The 12,682-nt window shown below is 65.7% G+C and overlaps 1 protein-coding gene across 1 annotated transcript; it reads right to left on the reverse strand.

Moving 5' to 3' along the window:
• Positions 1–3,291: 3,291 nt before the first annotated feature.
• LOC134175989 (low-density lipoprotein receptor-like) lies at positions 3,292–12,588 on the reverse strand. Its single transcript, XM_062642516.1, has 17 exons — positions 12,461–12,588; positions 11,154–11,276; positions 10,413–10,535; positions 9,578–9,949; positions 8,328–8,450; positions 8,129–8,242; positions 7,898–8,017; positions 7,660–7,785; positions 7,229–7,400; positions 6,414–6,641; positions 6,211–6,329; positions 5,474–5,613; positions 5,067–5,208; positions 4,661–4,795; positions 4,481–4,555; positions 3,829–3,983; positions 3,292–3,393 (listed from the first exon to the last, which is right to left on the reverse strand). The coding sequence occupies exons 1-17, from the start codon at positions 12,534–12,536 to the stop codon at positions 3,370–3,372; spliced, it is 2,367 nt and encodes a 788-aa protein (XP_062498500.1). The 5' UTR covers positions 12,537–12,588; the 3' UTR covers positions 3,292–3,369.
• Between the last annotated feature and the right edge of the window lie 94 nt (positions 12,589–12,682).

The raw sequence follows: 12,682 nt of genomic DNA on the forward strand, positions 1-12,682 counted from the left end.
GGCCGCTATGGGGCCGTGGGGCCGCCGTGGGGCGGCGGAGCCGGAGCCGCCATCGCCCCTTAATTGCTTCCATCTGCGGGCGAGGAGGCGCCGGAGGGGGAACAGCGGCGATGGGAGGGGTGGGGGAACGGACACAAGCACCGGGAGCGAGCCCCCCCATCCCAACCCCGGCCCCAGGGACACCCCTTAACCCCGGCCCCATGGCCCAGCGACCCCCATGGCCCCGGTTATCGGGGCGGGGGGGACCCGAAGTCCCGGGGTGGGGATGGGCGGAGGCCCCCGGGAAAAGGGGAACTGGGGGGGGCCGTGTCCATGGGGCTGGACACGGAGATGGAGACACGGGGGGGGGGATGATGGGGGGTGCCCTGTCGCTGACTCTGTCCTTCCGCCCCCCCAGGCAGGGGCCATGGCTCAGGTCCTGCCAGTGGATGCGTTCCCAGGTGAGGGGCTGGGGGGGTCCCTGCAGCCATGGGGCTGATGGGGAGGGGGCCCTGGGTATCGCGTGGGGCTGAGGTCAATGGAGGGGGGGGGCGTCCCTGGGTCCGCATTAAGGTGGGGGATGGGCTTGATGGGGTGCGGAATCTTGGACTCCTGATTCTATTGGGGGCAGGGAGAGGGTCCCAGGTTGGGATGTGGGGGGCACCGGTTGCGCTATGGGGGGGTCCCGCTACTGGGGGGTCCCAGAGTGGGGCTGGTCCTGATTGCTCTATGGGGGGGTCCTGCAGTGGGGGGGTCCCCCTATGGGGGCTCCTGCTGCGGTGCCGGTGCCGCTGTCACGGGGCTCCCTCCAGGTCGCCGCCGGTCGGGGTCGGCAGCGTCGGTTGCGGTCCCGGGGGAGGCCCGGTACTCGCTGGAGACGGCGTACGGGTACCGGCTGGACTTGGGCTTCCTGGGCTACGTGGAGGCCATCGAGCAGGGGCTGACGCTGCGGCGGCTGCCGGGGCAGCGGCGGCTGCACCGCGCATCCTGGGCCGGCGGCAGTGGTGGAGGGGGCCGGGAACCAGAGCCCCGGGCCCGGCTTCGGTCAGGGGCAGGGGGGGGTCCCGAGGAGGAGGAGGCCGGGGTGGGCCCGGCGGCGCTGCGGGGGGTGCGGGCACAGATGGCGGCGGCGCTGGGGCGGCTGCGGGAGCTGGAGGAGCAGGTCCGGGCCCTGCCCGCGCTGCGGCGCCGCCTCGAGCGGCTCCAGGAGGAGAAGCGGCTGCTGCTGGAGCGGCTCCGGAGCCACCACGGCTGCGCCTGCAGCCACGGGGATGGAGCCGAAGACGGGGATGGAGGCATCGAGGGCACCGGGATCGGCTCTGGCAACACCGGGATCACCTCTGGCAAAACCGGGATTGATCCCAGCATCACCGGGATTGGCTCCAGCATCGCCAGGATCAGCTCCGGCATCACCGGGATTGACCCTGGCATCACCGGGATTGGCTCTGGCATCACTAGGATTGATCCCAGCATCACCGGGATCAGCTCCGACATCACCGAGATTGACACCGGCACCACCAGGATTGGCTCCAGCATCACCGGGATCGGCTCCGGCATCCCTGGATCTGGTGGTGGTACTGGGATTGGCTCTGGTGTCACCAGCTCTATCACCAGCATTGGGATCATCAGGTCTGGCATCACCAGATCTATTGCTGGTACTGGGACTGGCTCTGGCATCACCAGCTCCAGCACCAGCACCAGGATGGGCTCGGGTTCCATCACCAGCACTGGGATTGGCTCCAGCATCACCGGCTCCATCCCTGACAACCGGATCAGCACCAGCTCCATCCCCAGCACCAGGATCAGTTCCAGCTCCATCCCCGACACCAGGATCAGCCCCAGCTCCGTCACCAGCACTGGCATCAGCTCCGGCATCGCAGGGATCGGCTCCGGCTCCATGCCCAGCCCCGGTCGGGCGCTGGCGTTGCCACGGGGGCGCCGCTCGGTGGCCGTGGGCACGGACGGGGCCGTGGCGTTGCCAGGACGGGTGGCGGAGCTGGAGCAGCGCCTGCGCCGGGCACTGGAGGAGCTGCGGGAGGCCCGGGCCCAGCTGGGACAGCGTGAGCAGAACAGGGGCACGGGATGGGGGATATGGGATATGGACATGGACACGGGTGGGGGATAGGGAATAGGGGATATGGGATACAGATACAGGACACGGAACAAGGGATATGGGACATAGGCATGGGTTATGGGATGTGAACACGGGATATGGGATAGGGGATATGGACATGGAATATAGGACACAGACATGGAATACAGGATATGGGACATGAACATGGGATATGGGATGCGGACATGGGATATGGGATATAGAATGTGGGATATGGGACATGGATCTGGCATATGGGATCTGGGGGGCTCCAGCCTCACCCCGCCCCCCATCTCCTAGAGCCGCCAGGTGAAGCCAATGGAGCCGAAGGCGATGGAGACCCCCCCGGGGGGGGCAGCAGCAGGTGGGGGGGCTGAATGGGGGCAGGCTTGGGGTCACGGGGTGGGGGATGGGGCAGGTTTGGGGTCCTCTCACCCCCTTTTCCCTCCCCCAGCTCCTCTGATGACAGCGAGTACCATGAGGCGGAGGAGGGGTGAGACCCGCCCACACGTGTGTGACACGTGCCCCCCCCCCCCGTGCATCACGTGACCTCTTCCATGTGTGTTCCAGCCACCCCCAGGTCCCTGCGGTGCCACATGACATTGCGTGACGTCATACGAGAGCCTCGTTACGTCACAGGACACCCTGTGACATCATCACCCTGCATTCCCCACCACCCCCTTTTTGGTATGTTCCCCCACCAATAAAGCACCTCCAGACACCAGGACCCACAACCGGGGGCACTTGGGGGTCGGGGAGGGGGGGAAGGAGGAGGCAGCACAAGGGAGGGAAATAAATAACCCCTGTATTTGTCATGGGGGGCTCCATCGCCACAGGGCCCTCCCACCCCCCTCCCCCCCCAAGGCCACGTTTTGGGTTCAGTTTCACAGTTTTTGGTTCAAAGCAGCACCTGCTGCGTGTGCACACGTGTGCTGGCGTGCAGAGCCCGTGTGTGCCACCGGTGCCCCGTGTTGAGGCGTGCGCAGCATCACGCACAAACACGCGTGGTCCAGGCTGGCCACATCCAACCGCATCCAACCACATGTGACCACATACAACCACATGTGACCACATACAACCACATGTGACCACATACGACCACATACATGAACACAACCGCATCCAGCCACATCCAACCACATTTGACCGCATCCAACCACATATGACCACATCCAACAACATACGACCACATGTGACCACATACAACCACATGTGACCACATACGAGCAGGTCCAGCCCCGCACATGCGTGGCCGTGCCCTGGCGCTGGGGAACACGCATGACCGCGCGGTGCCGAGCTCAGGCCACGTCATCATCCAGCACCTGGGGGAAGAAGCAGGGGGGTCAGAGCCCCATTGGAGCTCCCCCTGCCCCATAGCCCCCCATAGGAAGCACCCTCTGCCCCATAGGACCCCATTGGGATGCCCCCTGCCCCACAGAACCCCAGTGGAGCCCTCCTCTGCCCCATAGCCCCCATAGGGAGCTCCCCCTGCCCCATAACCCCCCACAGGGAGCCCCCCATCCCCATAACTCCCCATAGGGAGCCCCCCTGCCTCATAACCCTCCATAGGGAACCCCCCTTCCCCATAGTCCCCTGTAGGCACCCCCCTGCCTAATAAGTGCCTATATGGAGCCCCCGTCTGCCCCATAAGCCCCCACAGGGACCCCCCCACACCCCATAACCCCCATAGGAAGCCCCGCCCCACCCCATAGTCCCCCACATGGAGCCTCCCTGCCCCATAGGACCCCGGCGCTCACCAGGGGGGCCCGGGGCACCCCCAGCGGCTCCTCCTCCTCCTCCTGGTGCCCGGCCTTGCGGAACACGGGGTTGCTGAAGCTGATGCTCTGGGTGCTGCGGCGCCGCCACCAGCGCCAGAGCCCGCGGGCAGCGGCACCCACCAGCACCAGCACCGCTGCGGGGGGGGCAGAGTCAGCGGGGGCCCCATTGGCACCCATTGGGTAACCCCATGGGGACACCCCATAAGGGACCATGGGGGCCCCCCCATAAGGGACAATGGGGACCCCCCCCATAAGGGACAATGGGGACCCTCCCCATAAGGGACAGTGGGGACCCCCCCATAAGGGACCATCGGGACCCTCCCATAAGGGACAATGGGGACACCCCCCATAAGAGACAATGGGGACCCCACCATAAGGGACCATGGTCCCCCCCCATAAGGGACAATGGGGACCCACCCATAAGGGACAATGGGAACCCCACCATAAGGGACAATGGGAACCCCACCATAAGAGACCATGGGCCCCCCCTCCAAGGGACAATGGGGACCCACCCATAAGGGACCATGGGGACCTCCCCCCCATAAGGGACCACTGGGACACCCCCCGCATAAGGGACAATGGGGACCCCTCCCCTCCATAAGGGACAATGGGGACCCCCCCACAAACGTACCCAGTGGCAGCATCACCGCGAGCGCCGTCAAGGCTGTTCTGCTGCCCACGGGACCCACGGCACCGCCACGGCTGCCTGGGGGAGAAGGGAAGAGGGGTGGGTGTGGGGCTAGGCTATGGGGCTGGGTTATGAGGCTGGGCTATGGGGCTGGGTTATGAGGCTGGGCTATGGGGCCGGTACCTGCGGTGGCGTTGCCAGATGTGCCGGTGCTGTTGGGGGTTCCAGGGGTGACAGTGCTGGTTGTGGGCTCCAGGACCCCCTCATGGCCGCTGGGGGGGGGCTGTGGGAGGGCCACGTCCAGAGGGGCCAAGGGGGCTGCAGGGAGGGGTACAGGGGTCAGGAGGGGGAATGGGAATGGGGATAGAGATGGGATGGAAACAGGGACATAGGGACACAGGATGAACATGGGATGGACGTGGGACAGACATGGAAGGACACAGATGGACATGGATGAACACAGGATGGACATGGATGAACATGGGATGGACATGGATGAACATGGGATGGACATGGATGGACACAGATGGACACGGATGGACACAGATGGACACGGATGGACACAGATGGACATGGATGGACCCGGTACCTGTGGGCTGCCGCAGGGGATGCACCAGCACCAATCCCTGCACCGGGAACCGCTCCTGAAGCAGCCGCTGTGGCCCCGGCTCCGAGCGGAGCCCGAGCGCGAACACGGCCCCGAGCTGGGAATCGCTCCAGTAAATCCACTCCTGCAGGAATGGGAATGGGAATGGGGATAGGAATGGGGATAGGAATGGGGATGGGAATGGGGATGGGAATGGGGATGGGAATGGGGATGGGAATGGGGATGGGAATGGGGATGGGAATAGGGATGGGAATAGGGATGGGAATGGGGATGGGAATGGGGATAGGAATGGGGATGGGAATGGGGATGGGAATGGGGATAGGAATGGGGATAGGAATAGGGATGGGGAATGGGGAATGGGGCACCCTGGAGGGCCCAGGGGGGCTCACCTCGAACACGGCGATGGCGAACGGCTGCACCAGCACTGCGGGGTCCATGAGCAGTGTCCGGCGCCGGCCCCCGTCCACGTCCACGCTGGAGAGGGCGTGGAGCCGTGCGTCCACCCAGAACAGGCGCCGGGAGGGCAGATCTGGGGCAGGGGAGACGTGAGGTGGGGATGCGATGGGGATAGGATGGGATGGGATGGGATGGGGATGGGATAGGGATGGGATGGGGATGGGATGGGGATGGGCACGGATGGGGAAGGGATGGGGATGGGATGGGATGGGGTTGGGGATGGGGACAGGATGGGGACGGGATGGGGATGGGCACGGATGGGGAAGGGATGGGGATGGGAATGGGATGGGGACAGGATGGGGATGGGATGGGATGAGATGGGGATGGGCATGGATGGGGATGGGGACAGAATGGGGATGGGATGCGATGAGGATGGGGACAGGATGGGGATGGGATGGGATGAGATGGGGATGGGCATGGATGGGGAAGGGATGGGGATGGGGACAGAATGGGGATGGGATGCGATGAGGATGGGGACAGGATGGGGATGGGATGGGATGGGGATGGGCACAGGGAATGGATGGGGATGGGGATAGGATGGGAACAGGATGGGGATGGGATGTGATGGGAATGGGGACAGGGTGGGGATGGGATGGGATGGGGATGGGATAGGGAGAGGATGGGGATGGGGAAGGGATGGGGATGGGACCAAGGCAGCACCAGCACTCACCCAGGGTGATCCCGTTTGGCCACTCCACATCCTCGGTCACCAGTGGTGCCGCATCAGAGCCATCGAGGCGGCTCCGAGCGATCTTGGCGCTGGCTCCCCAGTCGGTCCAGTACAGGAACCTGGGGGGGGGGGCAGAGCCGTCAACCCCCATCTCCCTGTGCCCTCCCCATCTGCTCCCCCCCCCCCTCCCATGCCCCCCGTACCCCTGCAGCGGGTCCACGGCGATGCCGCAGGGTTTGGCTCCCTCCTCCTGCAGCAGCGTCCGGCTCCAGGCGCCGCTGGCATCCGCCACGGACACGGAGCCGAGGCCGGAGTCGGTCCAGTAAAGGAGGTGATGGAGCCAATCCACAGCAATGGCGTCCGGGGTCCCCGAGCCCAGCTCCACCACCGGGACCTGCTGGGGGGGATTGGCTGTGCCGGCCAGTGGAGACCTGCGGGAGGGGATGGGTGGGATTTGGATGGGATGGGATGGGGATGGGGATAGGGATGGGGATGGGATGGGATGGGGATGGGAGGGGGATGGGAATGGGATAGGGACGGGATTGGATGGGATGCAGTGGGATCAGATGGGATGGGGTGGGGAACGGGTGGAATGGGATGCAGTAGGATGGGATGGGAATGGGAATGGCATTGGGATGGGGATGGGATAGGGATGGGGATGGGTTTGGGATGGGATGGAGATGGGAATGGGATTCAATGGGATCAGATGGAATGGGATAGGGATGGGGATGGCACTGGGATAGGGATGGGGATGGGTTTGGTATGGGGATGAGATGGGATGGGATGCAGTGGGATCAGATGGGATGGGGAAGGGGTGGAATGGGATGCAGTAAGATGGGATGGGATGGGGATGGGATGGGATAGGATGGGAATGGCATTGGGATGTGTTTGGTATGGGGATGGGATGGCAATGGGGATAGGATTCAGTGGGATCGGATGGGATGGGGATGGGATGGGATTCAGTGGGATGGGTTTGGGATGGGTTTGGGATGGGATGTGGGTCCCGGGGGGTGCTCACCGGTAGATGCGCCCCCGGCTGAGGTCGGCCCAGAACACGGAGCCGTTTCCCACGTGCACGTCCAGGGCCCCGAGGTGCTTGAGCGGCCCCAGCAGCCGCCGGTACCCGGCGCCGTCCAGCGCCACCTCCCGCAGCTCGTGGCGCAGCGAGAACAGCAGCGCGGGGGGCGGCCCTGCGGGAGCCGGGGGTGAGCAGCGCCGCCCCGTGGACGCAAATGGAACTGCAGCGCTGTAAACGCGGCGCCGCCCCGTGGACACGAATGGAACTGCAGCAACCCCCCCCCCACGGACACCCCAACCCACCATGGGCACCCCATGGAAGCGGAGCGCCAGGCACCCACAGCGTCCCCCATGGACCCTCCCCAGCACCAGACTTGGGGTGAAGGCCGATGAATTGGGCTCATGGGGGGGGGGGGGCGGGTCGGGCCTCACCGAGCGCGCGGCAGGCGTTGGTGCCGGGGTCCAGCCTGTAGCCACCCCCGCAGTCGCACTTGTAGGAGCCCGGGAGGTTGTGGCACTGCTGGCTGCAGGCGGTCGGGTCCTGGCACTCGTCAATGTCTGCAGGGGGGGTGGGAACAACGGGGGTCGGGGGCAGCCCATAGGGGGTCCCATGGATGGGAGTTGGGGGGGTCCCATAATGGGGTTCGGGGGGGGGGGGGTCAGCACTCACCGAGGCAGCTCCGTCCATCGGGCCCCAACCGGAAGCCGTCGGGGCACAGGCACTCGTAGCCCAGGGGCAGGTCCCGGCACACGTGGGAGCAGCCGCCGCCGTCCAGGCACTCATTGACCCCTATGGGAGGGGGGGAATGGAGCCCAAATGGGGGTGTGGGTTAGGGGGAGGACGCCCAGACCCGACCCTCCCCCAACGTGGTCCCTCATTGTGGGGGCGTCCCGGCCCTACCGCACTCCTTGAGGGGCTCATCCGACCAATCCCGGCAGTCGCGGCGGTGATCGCAGACGCGCTCCATGGGGATGCACTCACCGGAGCGGCACCGGAACCCAGCACAGGCGGTCACTGCGGGTGGACACACACAGGGGGTGTCAGAGCCCCCCCCCATGGGACCCCCAACTCCTCCCCATGGCGCCCCCCCCGCGCTCACTGTTCCTGCACTCGGCCTCGTCGCTGCCGTTGGCGCAGTCCGTTTCGCCGTCGCAGCGCCGCAGCCTCGGGACGCAGCGCCCGTCCCCGCAGCTGAACTGGTCCGGGCGGCACGAGACGGCGGCTGTGGGGGGGCACGGGGGGGGTCAGAGCCGGCCGGTGCCCCCCAGCTGATCTGCACCCCATGAGGGACCCACACACACACACTCAACCTGCACCCCAAAACTTGTGCCCAGTCCCAAATGTGCACCAGGGATTGGGGGGGGGACGGGGACGGGGAGGAATTGGGGTGATGATGGGGGTCAGTGGGGTACAGGGGGTCAAGGGGGTGCAGATGGGATCAATAGGGTGCAGATGGAATCAGTGGGGTGCCAATGGGTCTCAGAGGGGTGAACATGGTGCTCAATGGGGTGCAGGGATCTCAATAGGGTGCAGGGGTCCTAGTGGGGCGCAAATGGTGCTCAGTGGGGTGCAGGGGTCTCGGTGGGGTGCAGGGGTCTCAATGGGGCGCACATGGTGCTCAATGGGGTGCACATGGGCTCAATGGGGTGCAGGGGTCTCAATGGGGTGCACATGGTGCTCAGTGGGGTGTAGGGTCTCAATGGGGCTCACATGGTGCTCAATGGGGTGCTGATGAGGATCAACAGGGTGCAGAGGTCTCAGTGGGGCGCACATGGTGCTCAATGGGGTGCAGATGGGCTCAGTGGGGCGCAGGGGTCTCACTGGGGCACACATGGTGCTCAATGGGGTGCAGATGGGCTCAGTGGGGCGCAGGGGTCTCAGTGGGGCGCACATGGTGCTCAATGGGGTGCAGATGGGCTCAGTGGGGCGCAGGGGTCTCAGTGGGGCGCACATGGTGCTCAATGGGGTGCAGATGGGCTCAGTGGGGCGCAGGGGTCTCACTGGGGCGCACATGGTGCTCAATGGGGTGCAGATGGGCTCAGTGGGGAGCAGGGGTCTCAGTGGGGCACACATGGTGCTCAATGGGGTGCAGATGGGCTCAGTGGGGCGCAGGGGTCTCACTGGGGCGCACATGGTGCTCAATAGGGTGCAGATGGGCTCAGTGGGGCACAGGGGTCTCAGTGGGGTGCAGATGGGCTCACTGGGGCGCACATGGTGCTCAATGGGGTGCAGATGGGCTCAGTGGGGCACAGGGGGCTCAGTGGGGCACAGGGGTCTCAGTGGGGTGCAGATGGGCTCAATGGGGCGCACATGGTGCTCAGTGTGGGTCCGAGGGGGGTGTTCGCGCACCGCATCCGCGCTCGTCGGCGCCGTCGGCGCAGTCCTCGGTGCCGTCGCAGCGCCAGCGCCGGGGCACGCAGCGCCCGGAGCCACAGCGCAGCTGCAGGGGGGAGCAGGCGCGGGGGGCGCGGGGGGGGCCGCAGCTCGGGGCCGCCTCGTCCGAGCCGTCGGGGCAGTCGCGGTCCCCGTCGCAGGCCCAGAGCCGGGGCACGCAGGAGCCGTCGAGGCAGCGGAAGGCGTCGGCGCCGCAGGGGGGCGCTGGGGGGCACCCGGCCTCGTCCGCGCCGTCCTCGCAGTCGCGGTCCCCGTCGCAGGCGAAGGCGCGGGAGACGCAGGAGCCGCTCCCGCAGCGGAGCTGATCCGGGCCGCAGGAGCGGGGCGCTGCGGGGCACGGGTCAGTGGGGGGGCACGACGGGGGCTATGGGGGTTATGAGGAGCTATGGGGAGTTATGGGGGGGTTATGGGGCTATAGGGGCTATGAGGGGTTATGGGGAGTTCTGGGGAGTTATGGGGGGGGATGGGGGCTATGGGGTGGTATGGGTGCTATGTGGGCTATGGAGGCTATGGAGGGTTATGGGGGCTGTGTGGGTTATGGGGGCTTTGGGGGGCTATGGGGGCTATGGGGGTTGGGGGGGGCTATGGAGATTATTGGGGGCTATGGGGATTATGGGGCTATGGGGGTTATTTGGGTTATGGGGGCTATGGAGGTTATGGGGGGCTATGGGGGTTATTGAGACTATGGAGGTTATGGGGGGCTATGGGGGTTATTGGGACTATGGAGGTTATGGGGGGCTATGGGGGTTATTGGGACTATGGAGGTTATGGGGGGCTATGGGGCACTCACAGCACTGCAGCTCGTCGGAGCCGTCCTCACAGTCGTGGTGCCCATCGCAGCGCCAGAGCAGGGGAACGCAGCGACCCCGGAGTCCCCCGCAGCTGAACTCGGATGGGGAGCAGGACACGGAGCCTGGGGCACGGCACAGGGTGCATGGCACACACAGGACACGCATGGTACACACATGGTACACAGAGGACACATGGCACACACAGGACACATGGCACACACAGGACACGCATGGTACACACATGGCACACACAGGACACATGGCACACACAGGACACACATGGCACACACATGGCACACACAGGACACATGGCACACACATGACACATGGCACACACATGACACATGGCACACACATGGTACACACAGGACACATGGCACACACATGACACACATGATACACAGCATACAGAACACAGTACATGGCACGTGGTATGTGGTACATAGTACAAGGCACATGGCACACACAACACATGATACACAGCACACACATGACACACAACACATAGCACACACATGACAAACACATAGCACACCACACACACATGACACATAGCACACACATGAGACACAGATGAGACACACAACACACAGCACACACATGACACACACGGCACATAGCACACACATGGCACACAGCACACACATGTGACACATGGCACACACAACACATACATGACACATACCACACACGTGACACACACGTGACACACACGTGACACACGGCCCACGGGCACTCACTGCAGCTCTCGGCGGTCTCGTCGGAGCCGTCCCGGCACTCGGCGCTGCCGTCGCACACCCAGGAGCGGGCGATGCAGGAACCGTCCCCGCACCGGAACTGCCTCCGGCCGCACTCCCCGGGGCCTGCGGGCAGCCCGGTCAGACCAAAAACCCCCCCTCCCCGGTACCGGACTCAGCCCAACCCCCCCCCCGGTACCGGGCTCAGCCCAACCCCCCCCGGTACCGGGATCACCCCAACCCCCCCCCCCCGGTACCGGGACTTTGCCACGGGAGGGGCTGGGTGTGACCGGATGACCTGAGGCGACCTTTGCCCCCGGTGACCCTGTCGTGGACCCTGGGTGCGGCCCGGGGATGGAGCTGATCCCTGGATCCAATTCCCAGGATTTTCTGCCGCATTCCCAGGTTTTCCATCCCCATTTCCGGGTTTTCCATCCCCATTCCCAGTTTTTCTGCCCCATTCCCTTTTTTTCTGCCTCATTCCCGGTTTTCCAGCCTCATTCCCGTTTTTTCTGCCCCATTCCCGGTTTTCCAACCCCATTCCCGGTTTTGCTGCCCCATTCCGTTTTTTCTGCCTCATTCCCGGTTTTCCATCCCCATTCCCGTTTTTTCTGCCCCATTCCCGGTTTTCCAGCCCCATTCCCGGTTTTTCTGCCCCATTCCCGGTTTTCCAGCCCCATTCCCGGTTTTTCTGCCCCATTCCCGGTTTTCCACCCCCGTTCCAAGGGGTCCCAGCCCCATTCCCGGTTTTCCAGCCCCATTCCCGTTTTTTCTGCCCCATTCCCGGTTTTCCAGCCCCATTCCCGGTTTTCCAGCCCCGTTCCAAGGGGTCCCAGCCCCATTCCCGGCGCCGGCCACACCCGCAGCCCCCGTTGGGCGTGGCCACCCCTCGCCCTGCCGGGCGCGCCGCTCTCTCATTGGCCAGCGGGGGTTTCCCCGCCGGGTGGCCAGTCCGCGCTCCCGCCAATCAAAAGCGCGTCCGCCGCAGGGCGGGGCGTTGCGCGGACTGTGATTGGCCCTTGGCGGCGCCGCGGGGGGGGGACGGGCGGGACGGCGCTTCCTTATCCCCGCCCACCAGCCCCGCCCTCCGCCCGCGACCATGGGGGGGGGGTCCCGGTGAACGACGCCGGTTCCCCCCCTCCCCCCCCCACCCCCGTCCTCCCCCCTCCCCCACGCGGACCCCGGGGGGGGGGGGGATGGGGACGGACCCCGTTGGGGGGGGGGGGCGGGGTCAGACCTCGTGGCGGGGCCGAGCCCCGGTGTGTCCGGATGCCCCCGGTTCCCCCCCCAGCAGCGGGACCCCCCGTTACCTGCTCCCGGTGCCGCCGCCGCCGCCGCCGCCCCGAGCAGGAGCAGCCGCAGCAGCGCGGCCGCCGCCGGCCCCATCCCGGAGCCGCGGTGGCGCTGGGCGGGGGCCGCTGCCGGTGCCGGTGCCGGGGCCCGGAGCAGGATCGCCCCCCCACCTGCTCCGGCATCCCCCAGCCCCTTCATTGACCCCCATTGAGTCCCCATAGACCCCCCCCCAGCCCCTT

Source organism: Pezoporus occidentalis, unplaced genomic scaffold (assembly GCF_034315485.1).
Source record: "Pezoporus occidentalis ecotype Australia unplaced genomic scaffold, CSIRO_AGI_Poc_V1 ctg715, whole genome shotgun sequence".
NCBI lineage: Eukaryota > Metazoa > Chordata > Aves > Psittaciformes > Psittacidae > Pezoporus > Pezoporus occidentalis.

Excerpts from the sequence above, each read along its gene's own strand:
- LOC134175989 (XM_062642516.1), bottom strand. The coding sequence starts at position 12,536 with ATGGGGCCGGCGGCGGCCGCGCTGCTGCGGCTGCTCCTGCTCGGGGCG. Across the intron at positions 5,614-6,210 it reads GCCAAACGGGATCACCCTGG|ATCTGCCCTCCCGGCGCCTG; the intron begins GTGAGTGCTGGT and ends CCCCTGCCCCAG. Across the intron at positions 3,984-4,480 it reads CGCGGTGATGCTGCCACTGG|CGGTGCTGGTGCTGGTGGGT; the intron begins GTACGTTTGTGG and ends CCCCCCCCGCAG.